Source organism: Cyclopterus lumpus, chromosome 21 (genome assembly GCF_009769545.1).
Source record: "Cyclopterus lumpus isolate fCycLum1 chromosome 21, fCycLum1.pri, whole genome shotgun sequence".
In the NCBI taxonomy this organism is placed as follows: Eukaryota; Metazoa; Chordata; class Actinopteri; order Perciformes; family Cyclopteridae; genus Cyclopterus; species Cyclopterus lumpus.
The window spans coordinates 10,986,345-11,005,081 of NC_046986.1; the positions used below are offsets into that span (position 1 = coordinate 10,986,345).

General features: G+C 42.7%; 2 protein-coding genes across 4 annotated transcripts; both read right to left on the reverse strand.

The window, feature by feature from the left end:
- Positions 1–20: 20 nt before the first annotated feature.
- On the reverse strand, positions 21–16,112 carry LOC117750255 (dynein, cytoplasmic 1, intermediate chain 2a-like). Of its 3 annotated transcripts, none has more exons than XM_034561385.1 (16): positions 16,003–16,112; positions 14,900–15,017; positions 13,636–13,750; positions 13,111–13,198; positions 11,633–11,748; positions 7,421–7,507; positions 7,060–7,219; positions 6,858–6,957; positions 5,859–5,984; positions 4,636–4,782; positions 4,438–4,551; positions 3,808–3,941; positions 2,660–2,804; positions 1,498–1,638; positions 1,229–1,354; positions 21–971 (listed from the first exon to the last, which is right to left on the reverse strand). In XM_034561385.1, exons 2-16 carry the CDS (start codon positions 15,005–15,007, stop codon positions 858–860), a joined length of 1,821 nt encoding a protein of 606 aa, XP_034417276.1. In that variant the 5' UTR covers positions 15,008–15,017; positions 16,003–16,112; the 3' UTR covers positions 21–857. The 3 variants fall into 3 exon arrangements, with proteins under 3 accessions (XP_034417276.1, XP_034417277.1, XP_034417275.1); XM_034561386.1 differs by lacking the exon at positions 16,003–16,112 and adding an exon at positions 15,788–15,965; XM_034561384.1 differs by lacking the exon at positions 16,003–16,112 and adding an exon at positions 15,716–15,837.
- Positions 16,113–16,333: 221 nt separating this feature from the next.
- On the reverse strand, positions 16,334–18,536 carry LOC117750687 (cytochrome b reductase 1). The gene is made up of 4 exons (XM_034561972.1): positions 18,246–18,536; positions 17,565–17,773; positions 17,018–17,172; positions 16,334–16,915 (listed from the first exon to the last, which is right to left on the reverse strand). The coding sequence occupies exons 1-4, from the start codon at positions 18,430–18,432 to the stop codon at positions 16,636–16,638; spliced, it is 831 nt and encodes a 276-aa protein (XP_034417863.1). The 5' UTR covers positions 18,433–18,536; the 3' UTR covers positions 16,334–16,635.
- Positions 18,537–18,737: the final 201 nt, after the last annotated feature.

The window sequence follows — 18,737 nt, forward strand, 5'->3', positions numbered from 1 at the left end:
GACAAGAAACTCTATTTAAACATATTTAAATGTATTTATTGTATTTTATTGAAATAAATCATTCGAACTGTTTGTTTCTACTGTGTGAAAAGTACATTCTCAGTTTTGACACCACACTTTGAGATTCTTCCAGCAACAAAAAACATCTCTGTTCAGATCCTGTCAACATACATCACTGAGCAGTTACAGCATACATGAGCATCTTCTTAGGCATTGAGGATATTTCAACTATGTCCACTCCAACCAGCTGCACTGAATAAGTGCAAATGGGTGCAGTGTAGACCAATGTAGAAAGTAGAAAGACATCTTGATTTTGGACTTTTCAGTATTTTACAAACAAGTCTAAAAGGAATGGAGATGACAACATGGCTCTACAGTTATACAAATTTTTTAAAGATGTGATTGCTTTACTAGAACTTTGGCGGAAATGGAACTCAGCTATTTGGATTCAGGAACTCATGATCAAAACGTCATCCCCCCCGGTCATGTCGTCACATCCTGCCCGAAATGAAAACAGGTTGGATTTTACAATAAAAAAATGTAAGTTTAAGGCATCTGGTTTTTAAAAAAAAAAGAAAAAAAAAAAAAAAAGGACAACTGGTTTGTGTGAATATGGCTTCATGTTAGTGTTTGAGGTCGATAGCCCTGTTTCTCGTGTTAATCCAAAGAAGACTGGTGACGGTCCAGCTAACTGAGAAGGCAGATTTGTCTAAGAAATCAAAAGATGTCCGTACTTCTTCATGATCAAAACGTCATCTTTTTTCCCCCGGGTCATGTTGTCACATCTTTTCCTTCCATGGGCTGATGTTAATAAGCGCACCACTGGTCCCATAAACATCGCCTCCATGGCGAGTAGATCAGGCAGCCAGGCGCTGAGCCGCCAGCTCCTCTGCATCATCTCTGTTCTCGTTGATGTCCGACAGGGTGCGAACAAAACGGGTCCACTCGTCGTTGCGTGGAACCGCGGTTTGCTGTGGGGGAGGTGGACAACAGAGTAATCTGAATAAAATCTGAGATACTGGCTTCTGCAGTTGGCACAAGATCACAGATAATGCTCTACATGCTTATTTATGGATGATAACTCAAATCAAATTCTCAAACCATTCGAGTCCATGTGCAATTAATCACTGAGGCGGAATCATGTCTGCAACAACATGCCTGGGTAATTATGACTTAAAAAACACTCAAGAGAAACTTGAGGTTAAAAAGCAGATTCATCCGTGCTCACCTCTCCAACATCATACACAAGAACTCGTCCATCAGAGTCTCCCACAGCGATTTCTCTGCCAGAATGAGCCCATCTGACCCTGTTGAGAGCCGGGTTACCCTCCACTGTGACGCTGGCGGTAGGAACCTAAAACAACAACACCATAAAATACCAATTAGAAGGGCGGAAACATGGTCTGCAACCTCCATGCTGCTTCCACTCAAGGAATTTTCTTCAGTAATAAAAAGTGGAGTGTGGCTAGATATATGCGTGCTGTAGGACTGTAATACCTCGGTGTCGTTGTTGAGGTTCCACAGGTCCAGATGACCCACTCCGTCCACACAAGCAAACAGAGCAGGGTGAGTCGGAGACCACATGACATCATACACGTAATCAGAGTTATCTTCAAATGAGTAGAGCGGCTTGTTGTTCTGCAGACATATTTGAGGGGAAAGAAAGATACAAACAAACAAACAAACGTTTAGATTTTTGCTGTATGAGTTTTATCTATGTATCAATGTACATGTACATATGTCCCCATGTGATATACAGATATGATCAAAGATACTAATACTACATTCAAAATGTTATGATATTTTCAGGTTTTAATTCTTAACTTTTTACAGACGCTAGTGCCGATGGCTGCACATCATTTGGTCCAAAGTCAAAGCATCTTGACAAATATGTTATGGTTTGGCACTCGGGTTGTAACGTTATGAGTGGTCACACCCCTAAAGTATATATTAGTTAATGATAATAGGATGTTATTTAAAAGTTATTTTTCATTTAGTAGTTATTTAACATGTTACATTGCTCCCAACATGTAAACTAACATGCTTCAGTTATATAACTTGCTTTAATTACGTGCAATTTCTTTATCCGATTTTGATTATTTTTATGATTGGAATTCTTTTCTCATTCCTTTAAGGACCATTGTAACTAATAATAATAATTGTATTATTAAACCATGATATTTGTATATCTGAGACGGTTACTGTACCACTACAATATCATACCCTCTACTGGGGATGACATTTGTTCCACACTTGATGAATTGTAAATCTTTTATGTAGTGCCACCATGAGGTCAACACATTCGTATCAGGCTGTAGTTTCTGTTGAATGCCATTGGCATTGCTAACTGAGACGGTAAACATTCTTTTATAAACATTAGCCTTGACTGAGCTCCATAGCAGGAGTTGTAGTGGCGGTTAAGACTCTTATGCTTGTTAAATTAGAGGGAACAAATGACTTATTTGGGCTAAACAGTCTAAAATCAACATAACAAGAAACACTTCTAGCCTGAACTATAGTGGAGTTCAAAATTAACAAAAGCGGGATTATATGGAACCATGTAGAGGCACAAAACACACAGCGGGAGGAAACCTTCCCCGACACACAGGTCTTTGCAGCCAACTCAAATAATCCGGAGGTTTTGTAGAACTGCTCTAACCTTGGTGCTCCACAGCTTGACAGTCCAGTCGAAAGAGGAGGTGACAAACAGGTGGGAGAAGTCCAGAGGCCCTGCAGCTGTGTGGCAGTTGATCCCAGTGATGGGCCCATGGTGGCCCTCAAACATCTCACTGATGCCCGCTTTGCTGTGGAGCACACAGAAGATGGAGTGGAGAGTGAGTGCAAACGTACTCACTGATCAAAGTGAGCACGAGACATTGTATTTCCAAAAGCAACAGATGGTGAGTAGCGACCTTCAGTTGTGATAATGTTTGAAGATATGTTTCTGTACATTGCATGAAGGGAATCAACAAAGTGTTTCAATCTTTCGGGCATCGCATTAAGCAACAGGCACAGATGGATGTCTGATGGACGTATTTACATTAATCATTTACTTATATCATGTGATTACCAGCAGGATGGCAAAAGTGCCTGCAACCACATGTTGCAGAACCGTTTCCCAACTAAGGATCCGATAATTAACGCAGAGAGGTAAATACTCAGCATGAGTGATGCTTATGCATTATTAACTGCGATGAGAGTATCATACCATTGTAAATGAGGTGGAAAATTATTCCCCCCAATTACAGAGGTGATTCCGCTGTGCAAAACCTAGCAGCCATCCCCTCTCTGCGGTCTCTGGGTATACTGCAGGACATTTACTGCGGGGCTCACACGCTTCTCAGTGGCAGCTCTGATTTAAGCCACATTTCTTTGCTTCTTTACCAGGGAACAACCGGCACGAGAGAAGCCCCGGTGTCTTAAATGAGAACATTGTGGGATGAACTACGGTTTTAATTCTCCCCGGGAAGACCGAGTGTAAACAAACTCTCTCACCTAGAGCCACATACAGAGGAGGGGGGAAAAAAGGACAGAGAAAAAAATGATTTGTTTCCCCAGCATGTGTGCCCTGTTTATGTTGAGCGACCTTTACAAACACAACTGACAAGCGGAAAAGAAAAACAGGACGACTGGGCAGGAGTGAAACCGCAAACAGCAGGAGATCAAGTGTTGGATTTGCGTTGCGCCGGGAAGTGAGTGGGCTATATTTATTTGACACTCGGTCCGAGGTGGGCCTAACAGGCCGCCTCAGTTTTCTGGCGGTGTTCGGGAGGGATGGCGGGGACCGCGGTTTGCTTATGAACACACCTTCCATGACGACACGACATGTAGACGGAGCCGTCCTCGCTGCCCACCACGAAATTGTTGACATCTCCGAGAGGGAAAGACATGGAGGTGACAGCTACAGCTTTGGACTGCTTGAACACCAGCTCCATGCTGTCCTGTGGAGGAGCGGAAACATGGAAAAACATCTTATAACAAGCTCCCTGCTCAGGCTTTATGTTAACACACACTCTGCCAAGCACAACCTATAAAAATCACTCAACAGTTTATTAATGCATAATCTGAATTCAACGAGCACTTTATAAAAAAAAATGGAAGTTTGACATCGAGGTCCTGGCAGCACAGATGAAATGACACAGCTAGCAAAGTTAATTTCCTTGAAAGTGAAAAATGAGCCACGGGGAATACCAAACTGGAATGCTAATACGAAGGAGTCCAGCCAAATTGTTTGACATGTAACTTGAAAGGGGTGGAGAATGTGACATGTGACAGAGAGTACACAATATGTAAAAATTGAGCTCAAAGCTTGAAAATGTGACGTAATATTAACATTGCAATCTAATTTTCTGGTTAAATCTTTAACCCCCGAGTCATTTATGTTATTCAGAAATATTTCTCTGACCACCCATGGAAGAAAAACACAGCGTATGTTACCTGTGGCTGGGAGAGCATGTCCAGACTCCAGGAGCAAATTTTGCCATCAGTGGAGATGCTAATCAGGTTGTGGGCATTCTGGGTGCCAACCACATTGACGCAGTATACAGGGTGCTGCAAAGAGAAAGAGGGAGACGTCTTACTCTTCTGCTGTATTGGCATGAAGTATCAGCCCACTGTGCCGGTTGTTCAGCGTACCGTGTGTGCTGCCGCCGACAGCGGAGTCCTCTGCACCGGGGTCCTCTTGTTGCTCCTGTTGTCCCACAGGACAATCTGCCCCGAGTATGTGCCCCCCACCACAACGTTGGGGTGGAACTTGGCAAACGCGGCCGACATAACAGCAGACTGTCGGAAAAGAGGGGGGAAATAGAGAAAGGGATAGTCAATGTCCAGCTTCTCTAGTGATGAATAAGTACATGTTTGTAGGTCTCTACTAGCACGTCCAAGAAAGGTGCCGATTCAACTTCATGGAGGATGGCGTTATACTGACAGGTGTTTCTACTATTTTGTCCAACCCATTTATAATAACGAGGGTAGCCCCTCCTCTCTAAAACTATATTATAACCGTCATGCAAGACCGCTGCATTAGTTTCAGCTCGGTGTACCTAATAAACTGTGAGCTGAGTGTAATAATGCAGAACTTAATTCATTTACTCAGTCCAATACAAGCATTTCAAATTAGTTTATGGTGACAATGAGTAAAAAAAAAGAAAAAAAAGACTAAGATTCAAAGTTGGAAAAAACTTGAACCTGTTTTTTCCTTCTTCATCTCAAAGTCCGAAAACTGTTCTGTGCTAAACAAACCTCGAGGCTGGTCATCAAGACTATTACTAATATTTGGATAACGACTTTATCATGTATCATAAGGGACTTTTGACAAAAAAAATGTTACGCATGTTTCAGGATAGTTTCACGAGTCAGACTCCGGCACGGAGAAAACCTCATTCACACTTCTGTTCAGTTTTATTCATCTGAGCAATACGCCGATGTCGACATCCGCTCTGGCGGCAACAACATGTGGTTCTACTCAACTTGTCTTGGTGAAGGAGCCTCAGGGCAGGCATTATAATAAGGCTGGGTAGAGCGGAGGAGCGGTGCTGCTCACCCTGCTAGCTCGTCTGAACACAGGGCCCTTGTTTGGATGCACATGATAACCAGCCCTGCCCAACACACTTAATCCTGCTGCAGCGCTCGGGTTCCATATAACTCCTGCACCACAGGTCTTCTTCTAAACATGTGTTTACGGATGGATGTGGTGGAGGTGGATAACAGCACGGGGAACTCAGGGAGAAGGAGAGACGAGGGGAACAGAAAGGGGCCGGTTGGCGGTGGTCCATGCTTGTCATGGAAGAAGCCCCCCAGTGAGAACGTGGGGAGAGAGGTGTGGGAGAAAGAAGCAGAGAGACTTTCGCGTTGGGTACCTGACAGTGGAAGACGTACTCCGGTGTGGCCTTCTTGTACTTCATGTTCCACACTAAGGCCACGCCGTCTGGCTCGTGAGGCGCATCCTCATTGTTGTTGTATGAGGCAAGTAGCAGTTCAGGATACTGGTGACAGAAAGAAGAAAAAAAAGCCCAAATAAATGTCGGTGGGGGCGTGGGGGCAGACATGCCCCCCAGGCTTGGCTCCATGTGGAAAAGACTTGCCTGCTCTGTGTGGTGCTTCTGAATGCCGTAAAGAATGAGTAACCTTTTCTCAAGATTTACAGTTCCTTTAATTAGCCCTACTGCCCTTAAGAACATTGGCAAATTGCATTTTTCTTTGCATTTCCTTTCATAATTTTAACCAAAAACTACAGTTCCGAAAGTGCTCAGAGGAACATTGGTCAACAAAAACAAAGCAGCCCATTGAGAACCTAAAAGCCACTGAAGCACATATTAACAGCACGCCCAGAAAATCACTACAGAAACACGACCCAGATGTAAACAAACCATTAACCTCTGCTGCTTCGAATACCTGATGTGAGATTTACACTGTGTGAATTCAAAATTTCAAAAGACAAGGGTATGGATATCGCTCTGAGCTGGTAAATACTGTGCACAAAGAGTTGGTGTTCAATCACTGTCAAAAGTCATTTCAGAATCATGCAATAAATGACCTTAGACACCAGAGGAAACTAATCATTATGGCCCCTGACTGAGTGACAATGTGTGGGACATAACTTACTTTTCCTGAGGGACTTGTGGCGAAAAGTAAATGCTGTCAAACTCAAGCTATGTAATCATAAAGCATTATGGCTGCGCAAAGTTAAGTAGTTTCAACAGCCAATTAGCAACACTTATCTACATAATGACTTTTATTTTAACACAATTAATTCATTTTTAGGATTGACATTTGGATAATTGCAAACAACTTCCAAATGCTGCTCAGAAATATATTCAACTGTTGGTTCAATTAGAAAAAGAAGAAAGAAAAATGACCTGGGTGGACCAGTCCAGGCAGGTGACAACACGATGCTTGGACCAGCGCTCATCCAAGAACTTCCTGTAGAGAGAGAGCTTCGTTCCGGCCTGGATTTCACTGGGGAAAACAAAGCACCACAAATCAATGAAAACCCTTCTTCCAAAACCAATTGCCACGTTGTTGTGTTTTTGTTGTTGTTAAACACTGTTTTATTATCACCCCTCCTTCTCCTCCAGATCGCGGCCGCTGTAGTCAAAGAAGAGGTCCACGTGCTCCGATAGAGCCCGCTCGATAATGCGAGTGCTATGGTCGAAGAAATTCACAAACTCTTCGGAGTGCAGGATCTGGAGTTTTTCCTCCTCCGTCAGCTCGTAGGGGGCTGCTCCAAAGAACACAACACAAACTGAAATGTAGGACGGATCCCTGCTGCTCATTGCCTTCATGATATTTCACAGGATGCATTGCTTTACAGGAATAGGAACCTCTTGGAGCGCTGCTACAACTATTATAAAACTCCCTAGAAGAACTGAAGTGGCTCCATTTGTATTGCAAGTATGCATCATCAGTGCTCGTGAAGTACCTTCCTCCTCCACTTTCTGGTCCGCTTTCTCAGTCTGAGTCTCCACGACTGGTTGAGGTGCAGCACTTTCTTCCTCTTCTTCTTCCTCTGTTGATCAGAAAGTAGACTATGTTAAACACTGGGAAATACACGGTTAGGGTTTTTTTCTCTCCAATTTTGTCAAATGTAAACGGGGAATAAAATTGAATTCTAAGCAACCGCTTACATACGCAATAATGCCTCCGTATAAACGGGTCATACCTTTTGGTCACTACGTCTTTCACGTCTATTATTTCCTTTTTTCAATAAAAGCCCCACACAGTGATTATGGGGACAGCGAGGAGTCCGATTTTGTATCTCTGCCTTACATTTGTTTGGTTTGTCAGCACAATGTCGCCTTTCAAAAAAGGGACCTGCTCCTCTAAAGCAGGGAAGTTTGTCATTTGTGTTAAAGGGACACAGCGCAGCGGGTGTCTTGTTGTCATAGGGACCCCTGTCTTTTTCAACTGTTAATGAGACTCTAGCCATTCAATGGAAGGTCTAGCTGTCAGTGTAGCCGTTTCCTCTGTGTCCCAGTGGCAGGTTGTCCCCTTCTAGGCCACAGGGCAGCGGGGCAGAGGGTGGGGAGCAGCTGCCCGGGCCCGTCCCATTGGTCTGGCCAGATGACGGCATGGTGCAAAAGCAGATGGTGATGCTGGGATTGTCTTGTGCTCTTCAGAGGTGGCATGGGGATGGCACAGAGGTTTTACGCATGGCTGCCCCAAGACAAGCTTCTCCCTGAACAGCAAGCCTGTGCAATTACCATCCTAGCAGGAGGTCCTGCAACTCCTATTCAACCTCAGAGAATGTACAACAAAATACAGGGCAGACCAGCTGGCAAACTGCACACCGGTTCTACCTCAAAGAAGATGAACGCGCTTTTTTCAAAACACATCTCCTAGAGACGGTATATAGCCTATGCTTTCAATGTAAAAAAATAATAATAGCAAGTGCAGGACAAAACAGATTCAAGAGGAGACGGAAAATACTCGCCTGGTTCCTACAAGCATTTATCTTGGTATGAGCCTTATAGTTAATCTAAGATGACAGCAACGCATGCCAGAATTTCCTTCCTACGGAGATAATCTAAATGATAATGTCATCTGTCACTTTGTCCATGAAATGATTCATCCCCTTTCTCAGACGGAGGTTTGGGGAAGAAGGTTATTGGGTACACTGATGAGTTTACAGAACCTGGGTTGATGACACAAGCCATTTTCGATGTACGGCCATACTCTGCAACCAACAGGAGAAGGTTAAAATCATTCCTTTCAAGGGCCTCAATCAGGCTTAAAGGAAAACAGTAATCACTGTCTTTCAGCTAGTCCCGGCCGTGCTTGTCAGCCCTTTCCCTGGTGAGGCAGCCAGAGCAATCAACCTGCCCGGCATTAGGAGCGGATAGACAATCTGAAAATAAAGGGTATAATGCACCTGCCAGCCAAAATGGCCATTTGGAGAAAAGCTAGTGATCCTGGTGACCCCGCTGGGGATGTGTAGGGGGGTAGTGTGGGGTAGTAGCGCTGATGGGTTGTGGAGGAAGGGGGGGAGGAGAGGGGGTTGCATTTAACAGAATTCACCCGGATCACCGATGTCCCATACACTGACACCTCCTCTCAAAGCAGGCTCAGTTATGGCTTTTATACCACTTAAGAAATAAAAGCTTTTTTTGGGGGGGGGGGGGAGCCCGGGAAGTGGGGGGGTTGGTAGTTGTGGCTCAATGGACAATATATTAATGCAAACACGGTATGCGCCCAATAATGTACAAAGTATATTCCTTCCTCTGCAGGTGTTTTTCACTTTCTATATGTCCCAGCACAATACGGGTCAGACTTCAGCACCTGCAGGGTGTTGTCTCTGCCTCCTTGTACAAAAGGCCAATAACCACAGAAAAATAAAACTACCAACACAGACACACACACAAATATGTGCACGATAATTTCTTGTTTTCCGAAAATAGTCCACGTGTGGTAGTTTGTCACAGTGTAGCACATTAAAAATGTCAATCTGACAACACTCTTAAAGACTTAGTCAAGTGTATTGTATTGTAACGGGCCAACTTTAATCAGAAATACAAAACCAGCACTCTCCTCCTTAAGAAAAATGTCAATCGCAGATAATATACAAACTCATAATATTGTCAAATGAGATTGAGAACAAAAAGCAAGTTGTAAAGGTGGAAATACTCAAACTATACACTCAGATAAAATGAGGAATACCGCAAAAGTCCCATTTGAATGATGAGCTATACCGAATGACAGAGGGATACAACAGATATTAAGCACTTCTAATTATCAAGTGCATAACAGCTGACCACAATTACAAGTGACACTTCAAACAAGAAGGCCATCAAGGGCTTTTGTGATAAAAAGTTCTGACCTGCCTCTTAATTCAGAGTGATTAAAACAATCACATTAAATTACATTTTAGATTTACTGCTCTGCATAATCCTATTCCTGACCAACCTTTTTACACGCTGCACCAGACCAACTCCCCACCCACCCCAACCTCCAACAATATCTTATTCCATAATTACAGCCTATTGTTGAAGAGTGTATACTGATGCTGCACATTACATACTAGTACAGTTCGAGTATACTCAGACGCCGGCACAGAAATTCCCCAATCTGATGACTTAAAATCAACAAATTTCTGGAAACTACCTACAGATAGAATGGACTAATTCAAGTATGAAGAAAAATGCTTGTATACTTTCCCCATGGTCAAGAAATGTGGCAAATGAAGATGTGAGAGGATATTTCAGAGCCCACTGGGCTAACAAACACCGTCCAATTCATGACGCAATACTGTCCGCATTCATAACAAACAAATCGCGTCACCCTATGATGCCTTCTCCTTGACTGTTCAGTTTTTTTTCTTTTCCTTTGGGTCAATAGGGCAGGTGACATTAAATCTTAAATCTTTTATTTCTCCGGGATGTCTTGCTCACACTGTGGGGGACCCTCGGTGAGCAGCAGACAGGGCACGGCAGCCGCTCCCTCTAATGCCACCGCCTGCTGACCTTGAGAGTGCTGCGCCATTGCCTCCTTTTGACAACACGATAAATCGCTCAATCAGAGAACGGGCCCGACGCCAACCCCACACATCAAAAATGCACCAAGGGGAGCAAGCTGGGAAGGGGATGCCGTCTCATAGAGTGCCAGAAGTGATGGTGTGAAAATGCACAATGTCACTGAGTGTGTTTTGTTATGTGCCTGTTCGGTGAAGGGAGAAGACAGGGAAGCGAGGGAGTTGATGAAATGATTACATAGTGGCAGAGAGGGGAAGGGGGCCTTGTGTTGAACAGCTGGCAGAAACCATCGTTGTTTAACACAGTTTTACAATGCCCAGTAGAGTCCAGCGTAAAGAGCAGTGAGGAACAGAGGGATGCTCTTCACCCTTCACTAGTTCTGCTCATAGTTTTCCACAGAATCACACAATTTCGTTCCTGCTCGTGCTGCTTGCCACCTCACGATTTACCGCACATCACCTGAAGGGACGACAATCAACAATCTGTATGCTGTTTAAAATACTAACCAGGCTTTCAAAGATGCTTAAAAAGACGCGGCAGCTGATGCAAACTAATTGAACAAATGGCTAAAAGGACAGACACATTCAAAGAGTTGTGTAGTTGGGAGGTTTTGTAGAATAGTTCTGATGTTTCTTTAGGCACATTATTCGCCATCTGTCATTACATGAATCACACAAGAACCCACAAGTCTTGCATATTTTATGGAGCATGTGTTCAACATGTGGCGTTAGCATGAAAGCTTCAGAGCAGCAATTACATACATATCGACATGCTTCAGAGGCCGTCAGCAGTCGTATGAGCAGCGCTTCATATCTTTCCCCTAAATCGCATTTCTCCTTCCCGTCACTGGTCGTCTCATCCTGCTCATTAGTTGTACCAAAGCGGGATTGCATGTGAGGTTCAGGGTTTTTCTGAATTTAATCTCCCCTTTGACTTCTTGCATTTCCTGGGCCTCCGTTCTCCTTTACTTTCATCTCAAATCAAATCTCCTCCACTTGTTATTCACTTCCGGTACACACTTGTTCTCTCACACAGCCCACAACACCCGTAGGGAATAATCCTCTACAAGTGGTGGACAATTCTTGCAGCAAAAACAAAACGTGTGTTAGCAAAGAAGCATTGTCCATTTTGTAAGATGAACCTATGTAGTAATATCTGAGAATCACCTTCTTTTTGCTGAGTCACGACAGGTGTCTGGGTCTCTTTTGTGTAGGACACAGTCTCACGTGGAGGGAAGTCCACTTGTGTGACTTTGGCCATTCCCAGTTTTGGAGTTCCACGCCTAAAAGCACAGAACAACTCAAACTTTGCAAAGCTCAATATCACCATAAAACCATAATGGATTTGACAAAAGGCAAACAAATACATACAAAACATTCTGATTTTCACCTCCTTACAAGTCAAAGTAAGTAAGTAAATGAGTGTTTCTTGAGATGGCAGAAACGTCAGACCAGTGTGAATCAATTAAAAGGTTTTGTCTGACCATTCTTGCATGCGCGACTTGAAGGTTTTCCTGGACTGCATTAACCGAATAATGACTTTGGAAGACACAGTAGTCATGCCCATAGATTGAGAGAAGGGAAAATGACCAGGAAAGGAGAGAAGAGAGTGTCCAGTACCCCAGCTCAGAATCAGAGTGAAGTTGAAGAGTGGACGGGTCAGAGTCCCAGTGCAGAGTCCTGGTTAGTGTCACAGCAACAAGGCAGCATTAGTGAGACAGAGAAGCCAACACACATGAGGAGAGGAAATACAGTTAGCATTATGGCACACAACATGCGGATTGGATCCTACGTCACAAATCTATTACATTTCCACGTTATGAGAACAAACTTAAAACTGGATCTTTTTGTTGTTGTTTGTTTTTCAGTTCCAGTTTGAATCTGCCTGCACAGTGCTCAGAGATGGAAGAACGTATCTGCTTAAAATGCACGGCCACACAGCCTCTCAGAGTGAGATGACACAGGGTGTGCTGCCTGCGGGCGCTGATACAGCCTGAACTGTGTCACACCAAAGGCTCAGAGTGTTGTGCAGACAGAGAGGCAGCGAGAGAGAGAGAGAGAACCCTCAGGGAGAAAACATGACCTCCATGTGTGTAGGAAATGGCAATGCTGGCGAGGGAAATGAGTCAACACGTAGGGGGAACAGCTCCCTGGGCCTGATGGGACACTGGGGGAGCTTGAATTTCATCCCAGGGAAGGGGGTCTAATTAGGGGTTAAGAAGTCCCCCAGGCATCACAACAGCCTGCTGTTTTATTGTTAATTTAGGATCGTCCTAATTCAATGGCACACAAATTAAATAAACATGCACTCAGTTGGCATAAACTTGACATTATTCACAGTATTGGTATGAGACTTTCCAAAGGATTTTAGCTCAGTTGTGCAATCATGCTTTATATATATATATATATATATATATATATATATATATATATATATATATATATATATATATATATATATATATATATATATATATATATAAACTAACTTTATGAGTTCTTCATAAAGATGGATGTGGACATTGTTCCAGACTTTTAATGTACTAGAAGCTGGGAAGAAATGTTGTTATTTAATCGGTTGCTGTGTGTGGGTGTGTGTGTGTGTGTGTGTGTGTGTGTGTGTGTGTGTGTGTGTGTTCTTGTACCTGGGTCCAACCGCACCATCAGAGTCTTGGCTCCCTGCCTCACTTGGGGTGCCTGCCGATTTGGTAGTTGGAGAGATGGGGGGAGGGGCTACATAGCGAGACAGATAATAACTTATGTGTTACAGTGTGAAGACAGTCACAACAAAGTACAAATTGCATCCAAGCTGAATGATATCAATCCTAATATAGATTTTATGACGGCTACATTTGAGTGAGCGTGCTCTGTGTGTAAAGCCTGGATATTAGTAGCAAAACAAGTTAAATCTTGAGCTGTGGCAAGATCCACACATATTGGAAAAGAAGATGTAAGAACACAACTACACTGACTTTGTCTTTATTAATGTATTTTTTTCATTTGTGTTTCTAGTTTGTCTGCATCCTGCAGGACCTATAAAGATGTTCTTATGGATCTCTTCTGCCACCTGCTGATAGCAAAGTGTCAGTACACTAACAATCACACTGAACTCTATAAACCAATATTATTAGTCTATAGCGGTAAAAAACACATGGTAATGTAAAACATACCAACAGGAGCATCTCCAGTTATGCCCATACTCTGGAGAAGAGCCTCAGCCTCACGTCTTTTTTTCTCCAGGTCAGAATCATCCTGGTGATGTGCAGCCTCTTTCAATTGGTCCGCCTGAAAACAGAGCAACTCTCTAAATATCCACAATACATTGCTTTGGTCTCACACAAAAAACTATACACAATTTAAACTTAAGAAAATTGATTTATGGAAAAAGAAGACGCCTAAAAGCTGGACTTAATCTAATCCCTTTGACTGAAGCAAAACTTTGTGTATGCATTTGTCACTAAATACTTTACTGGCCCATGGCCCTGTGTTGGAGGTGTAGCTTTGCAGACCAGATCTCGAGGGGAAAAAGTTGAACAAAGCTTTCCCTTCTCAACGACATTGTTCCTGCTGGTAGCTGCGCAAAGAAAAAGAGATATCCAGGCAGGCTTTATGGATGTATTACCTTATCTTGAGTAGAAATCGTGTACTACCAATCATTGCGGTATGTTTTAAAAAACACTTAAAAATGGACCAAATCAGATATTAAATGACAGTTAACAGGGACTCATTTTGCTTTGTTATATTATTGGATTACACCCAAATTGAGCATTTTATATTGTACTTACTGTTCATCAACTGACAAAAAATGCTAACTTTATTTATTTAGATCATCAATGTAAAACGTATTGGCTTCACAAATCACAGACATTTACAAACACCACCACAAATCTGAAATCCTCGATGATAGAAATATGAAAAAGAGAAGAAATTTAATAGAAAATGTGAAGACTTTGCATCTCAACATGCACAACTGGGTAATTGGAGAGATTGATTCAAATGTACTTCTCAGTTCTGTAATAAAATATCTAATTTATTAACTGATCGCCAACTTATTCACAAGTGGGTTTAATAAATGCAAACCAGTCACTGTTATAAAGGACTTATTATTGATAAGCAATGCTACCTATTAAAATATTACATGCTAACTTTCTCAGAAGGACCCTGTTTTGTATGTCTACCAGTTCTCCTGTTCTACTGTCTATCAGTTCTCCTAAAATCCAAACTGCACTTGATTCAGATACAAACAGTGGCCATCAATGATTTATTGCACCATCTGGACTGCTGGAAGTGATCGGGTGATAATTTGCATTTTAATTGATGAATAGTTTTGCAATGCTCACTCTGAGCCACGGTTTTTATACTGTTTATTCTTCATGTCCATGTTGCATTCAATATCAGAGATTATTAAAAGCCTTTACAAAATGTTAAACATACCGCTTGCTTCTTGCGCTCCTCCTCCTTCCTTTTCTTCTCCTCTCTGATTTGTGCCAGACGTTGTTTCTTTCTTTCAAGCTCTGCTTTCAGCTCACTTTTGTCCGACATGATGCCACAGCTGTATACAAACAACATATTTCAATTTGCCTTTGTGCTCCATTAAGAACACATTGGAAAATATTGCATTTTAAGTTAAGTATATCAGACAACAAACAAGCATCAAGGGTGTCCTGGTGGTGGAGTGGTCTCCTTGTGTTTGCCCTGTCAACTGACCAATAAAGAATTTTAAATCGTGAGAAAGTCAAGTGTCTCCTGACAGGTGATGCTCTCAGCTTCAGCACCACTTTGCATAGCAATGGAGACAGCTAGCTACCCAGCTGTTAACATGACCATCCACCACTGTTTTCGGTCTTCTCTGCAGATGAGTAAACGCCTTCGCTGCCTGGACACAAACACTCTCAGCTGCATTAAACTTGATTAACCCACAGCTGCCCGGATATCGTCCGCTCGCCGACAGAGAGCCGCACCCTGCTGTTGGTACAACCGTTCACACCCCGTTAGCTTAGCATGGGGTTATCCCGTCACTCAGTCACCCGTTTCTGGTCCTTATCAGCTTGATGGACACGCGTTCAAACAACAAGCCTGCTCTACATTGTTATAGTGTTTTATTATAATAATCCCACCGTATCTTAATAGGAAACACGCAAAGTTAACTTCCGATCGGCCTCGGAAGCTCCTTGTAACCACGGGCTTACAGAGCTAGCTAGCTTAGCGATGCTCGTTGTACGACCCGCACTAGCTGATTGAACCACGTACCGTTTCATGTAATTTGATCAATAAAAATATATTTCGGATCAGATCAGATGTGACGTTCACAACCCAACCCACCGTTTATTGTTATAGCCGGGGCTTCGCGTTATCGTTAGCTAACGTTAGTTGACGTTAACCCGGACGTCGGTCCGCAGTGATGTCATACTGTCAGCGCTCCTGGCTGCACGCTGAATAAAGCAAATCGGGCTACAAACACAGCGACGAACACAACAATAAACGTTACATATTTGTGGTACTACAGCTAATGCGGCATTGATGTGTGGATTACAAACCTTGAAGTAGGTTTCCGAACCGACACCAAAATGCCTTTTAACAGTCAAAACAAACGGGCTGCCGACACAAATACAGGAGCCGGGAAGAGCCAAAACAAACCACTTCGCTTTTGATGGAGCTGTGCTGCTGTCATCTGAGATCAAATATGGAGAGTCAAATGGAAAGTCTTGAGCTTGATGGATAAGAATGAAGTTAGTGGTTCATCTTGTTACTGAATGGTGAATAATAAAATGTAGTCATTAGAACAATTACACACTGGTGCTCATGGTACTGTGTTCTATTATCTTCTCTCTGCATATTTTTTAAATATTAAATTACTATAAGATGCTATTTAGAAGGTGCACATATTTATTGTGAAATGTAGGTTTTGACAAATTTGAAAAAAAGACAATACAAAGGATTTAAGAGTATAGAAAAAGTCAAAAGTGTGTGTCAATAGAAAGTATTCCCACATCACGTGAATCTTGTTATAAAGTATCTCGCCATTAGATTGCAATACATGTTAGAGAAAACTAGTACAAAAAGGAGCACAATAGAACGTGATATGGAATGATCAGCATACATAGATTTCTTTATGTGTACATACATTCAACACTGGATACAGTATCGACTCAGAGTCATTGATGTTGTCATCAGTTCTCCTGATCATCTAATTTGTAACTCCTCCTCCTGATATCCCCATCGGGCTCAGCGTCAGCTGCATCAGATAGCTCAGCCAAGGATGGACCGACTTTGCTGTTTTCGTCAGCTTCCCCATTGGTATGCAGAGTATGCAAGATCTGCTCACTGGGTCGTTTCCAAGCGGTTCGAGTGGCAATCCAAAGGATAAGAGCTCCAAAAACCACTAGAAGGACTCCCAGAACATTCACAAAAATTGCCTCTGGGGGAGAGTCTTTGTACTTCGGGTTGCTCCTTGGTGATGAGGATCAAAAAATAAAGTTATGCCCGCTCTGAAGTAGCACATTAACATTATTCATAAACTACTATAAGCCTTAAAAAATAAATAATACTTACAGGCCAAAAATGAGTTTCTCTGTGATGCCCATGAGTGCTACAGCTATTACACTGCCAAAGAGTAAAAGACCAGAGTAGACATGGAGGGGCATAAACGCTGCTCTCCAGGATGCAGGTGTAAATGGTATCAAGTACATGCCAACTCCAAGAACAAGCTGCCCATTGAAGGAGACAAAAAAAAAAGAAGTACTTATCAGATATTGTCCTAAACCAGACTGTTGTTCACTATGACTTGGTGTTTTTTGAAGAGTTATAGCTGTTTTTCAGGGTCACAGTGTATTAGAATGACATTAGCTAACAAGATCATGGACGCAAGCTGTTGCCAAGATATGCAACGTTGTCAATGTAATGTTTTGAACCAGTCCGTAGTTTCATAAAATAGTATTAAAGATAGGCTAAAAGTACAGTGGTTTGAAACAGTGTAACAATAAAAGGTGCACAATGATTAAACTATGTAGTTGTCATTACCAGCACTGCAAAACACAACCAGGGGCCTTTGTTTAATGTCACTTTACTTCACATCATCTTGAAGTAAGAGTTTATTTACCTGCAGACAGAACAGTATCAAAGCTGCCAAGCCCAGCCAGCTGTGCAAACTGTACATGTTGGGGATTTTGGCAGCATTGTGGAAGTCAAAAACAGCCACCATAGATATGACAGCAAAGATGAAGGCTAGCAAGTGCAAGCCTGCATGGATGAACTTCATCGACAGTTTGTTGTACCGCCAGGTCCAGGGGAGTCTGTACACAACGATGGCTGAAAGAGAAGTCCTATTCAGACAATTCTTAATGCAACTACTATAGATCATGTGTTTATTTATATAGAATATCAAACCCATGTTTACATAAAAAGTAGGCATAACCCATTACATTGTTTAAGTGGGGTTTTCCCGTCTGACAGGCACACATTAAAGTAAGTTATGAAAGCTGATTGTCAACACCATAAACCATACTTTTGTCATTATATAAATTACTTTGCAGGCGCAAGGTTCTTTTTGCTTATGCAAGCTAGATGCTGTGTTGTCAGACTAAACTTACAATTTACTCAAACGTCCCCATTTGTGGTTTCGACACTTTACCACTCAAGTTGGTGGACTTCGCAGTCCTAAATACGCACACGTAATCAGCCGCAACCTCTCTCCTTGTGCAACATGCCCTTGAGCAATCTGCTCAAAACAACCCCCACATAGTTTGTCTCAACACTCATTCAAGAGAAAGACTCCTCTCACCGAATCCCTGCAAGAAAATAAATCCGCTGACTACCAAGACCGGATGCCAGTTGAATTCCGCCTGTCCTCCATCCCAGGCTAACCCTTCCCTGTAGTGGCAAACCCATCTTGCCACGAATATTATGGAGACGATCCCGACGACCACGGCGGAGGACAACGCGACCAGGAACTGTTTGAAGTTCTCCATCGACCGTCAGTGTTGAGCAGCAGCACAGGGCGACTTGACGGAGCAGCTGCTGCCGAAGCTACAACTACTTCAAGTGGAAGGCGTTGAGGAGGGACCTCGGTCACGTGACCCGGAGGGCTGCGCAAATGTCTGAAGGAAACCCGTGTTGTAGTTTTGATGGTTAAACATATATATTTATTGATGATTAATCAGAGTTGTAGAGGTTCTTGCAACAATGCTCCCGACTGATGCGTTTGAGTAATCCTTATAAGTCATGTTTTTACTAGTACTATAGCCTACGCTAATAACTTCCAACTACAACATCT

What these genes read in the sequence shown, in the direction of transcription:
- LOC117750255 (XM_034561384.1), bottom strand. An exon ending in GCCTGGACTGGTCCACCCAG is followed by an intron (nt 5,985 to 6,857) that starts GTCATTTTTCTT and finishes TTCTGTCACCAG; the next exon opens with TATCCTGAACTGCTACTTGC. An exon ending in TGTCGGCGGCAGCACACACG is followed by an intron (nt 4,552 to 4,635) that starts GTACGCTGAACA and finishes TTCTCTTTGCAG; the next exon opens with CACCCTGTATACTGCGTCAA.
- LOC117750687 (XM_034561972.1), bottom strand. Translation starts at nt 18,432, where the DNA reads ATGGAGAACTTCAAACAGTTCCTGGTCGCGTTGTCCTCCGCCGTGGTC. An exon ending in TATTTTCTTGCAGGGATTCG is followed by an intron (nt 17,774 to 18,245) that starts GTGAGAGGAGTC and finishes CTTCTCTTTCAG; the next exon opens with CCATCGTTGTGTACAGACTC. An exon ending in TGATACTGTTCTGTCTGCAG is followed by an intron (nt 17,173 to 17,564) that starts GTAAATAAACTC and finishes TTCAATGGGCAG; the next exon opens with CTTGTTCTTGGAGTTGGCAT.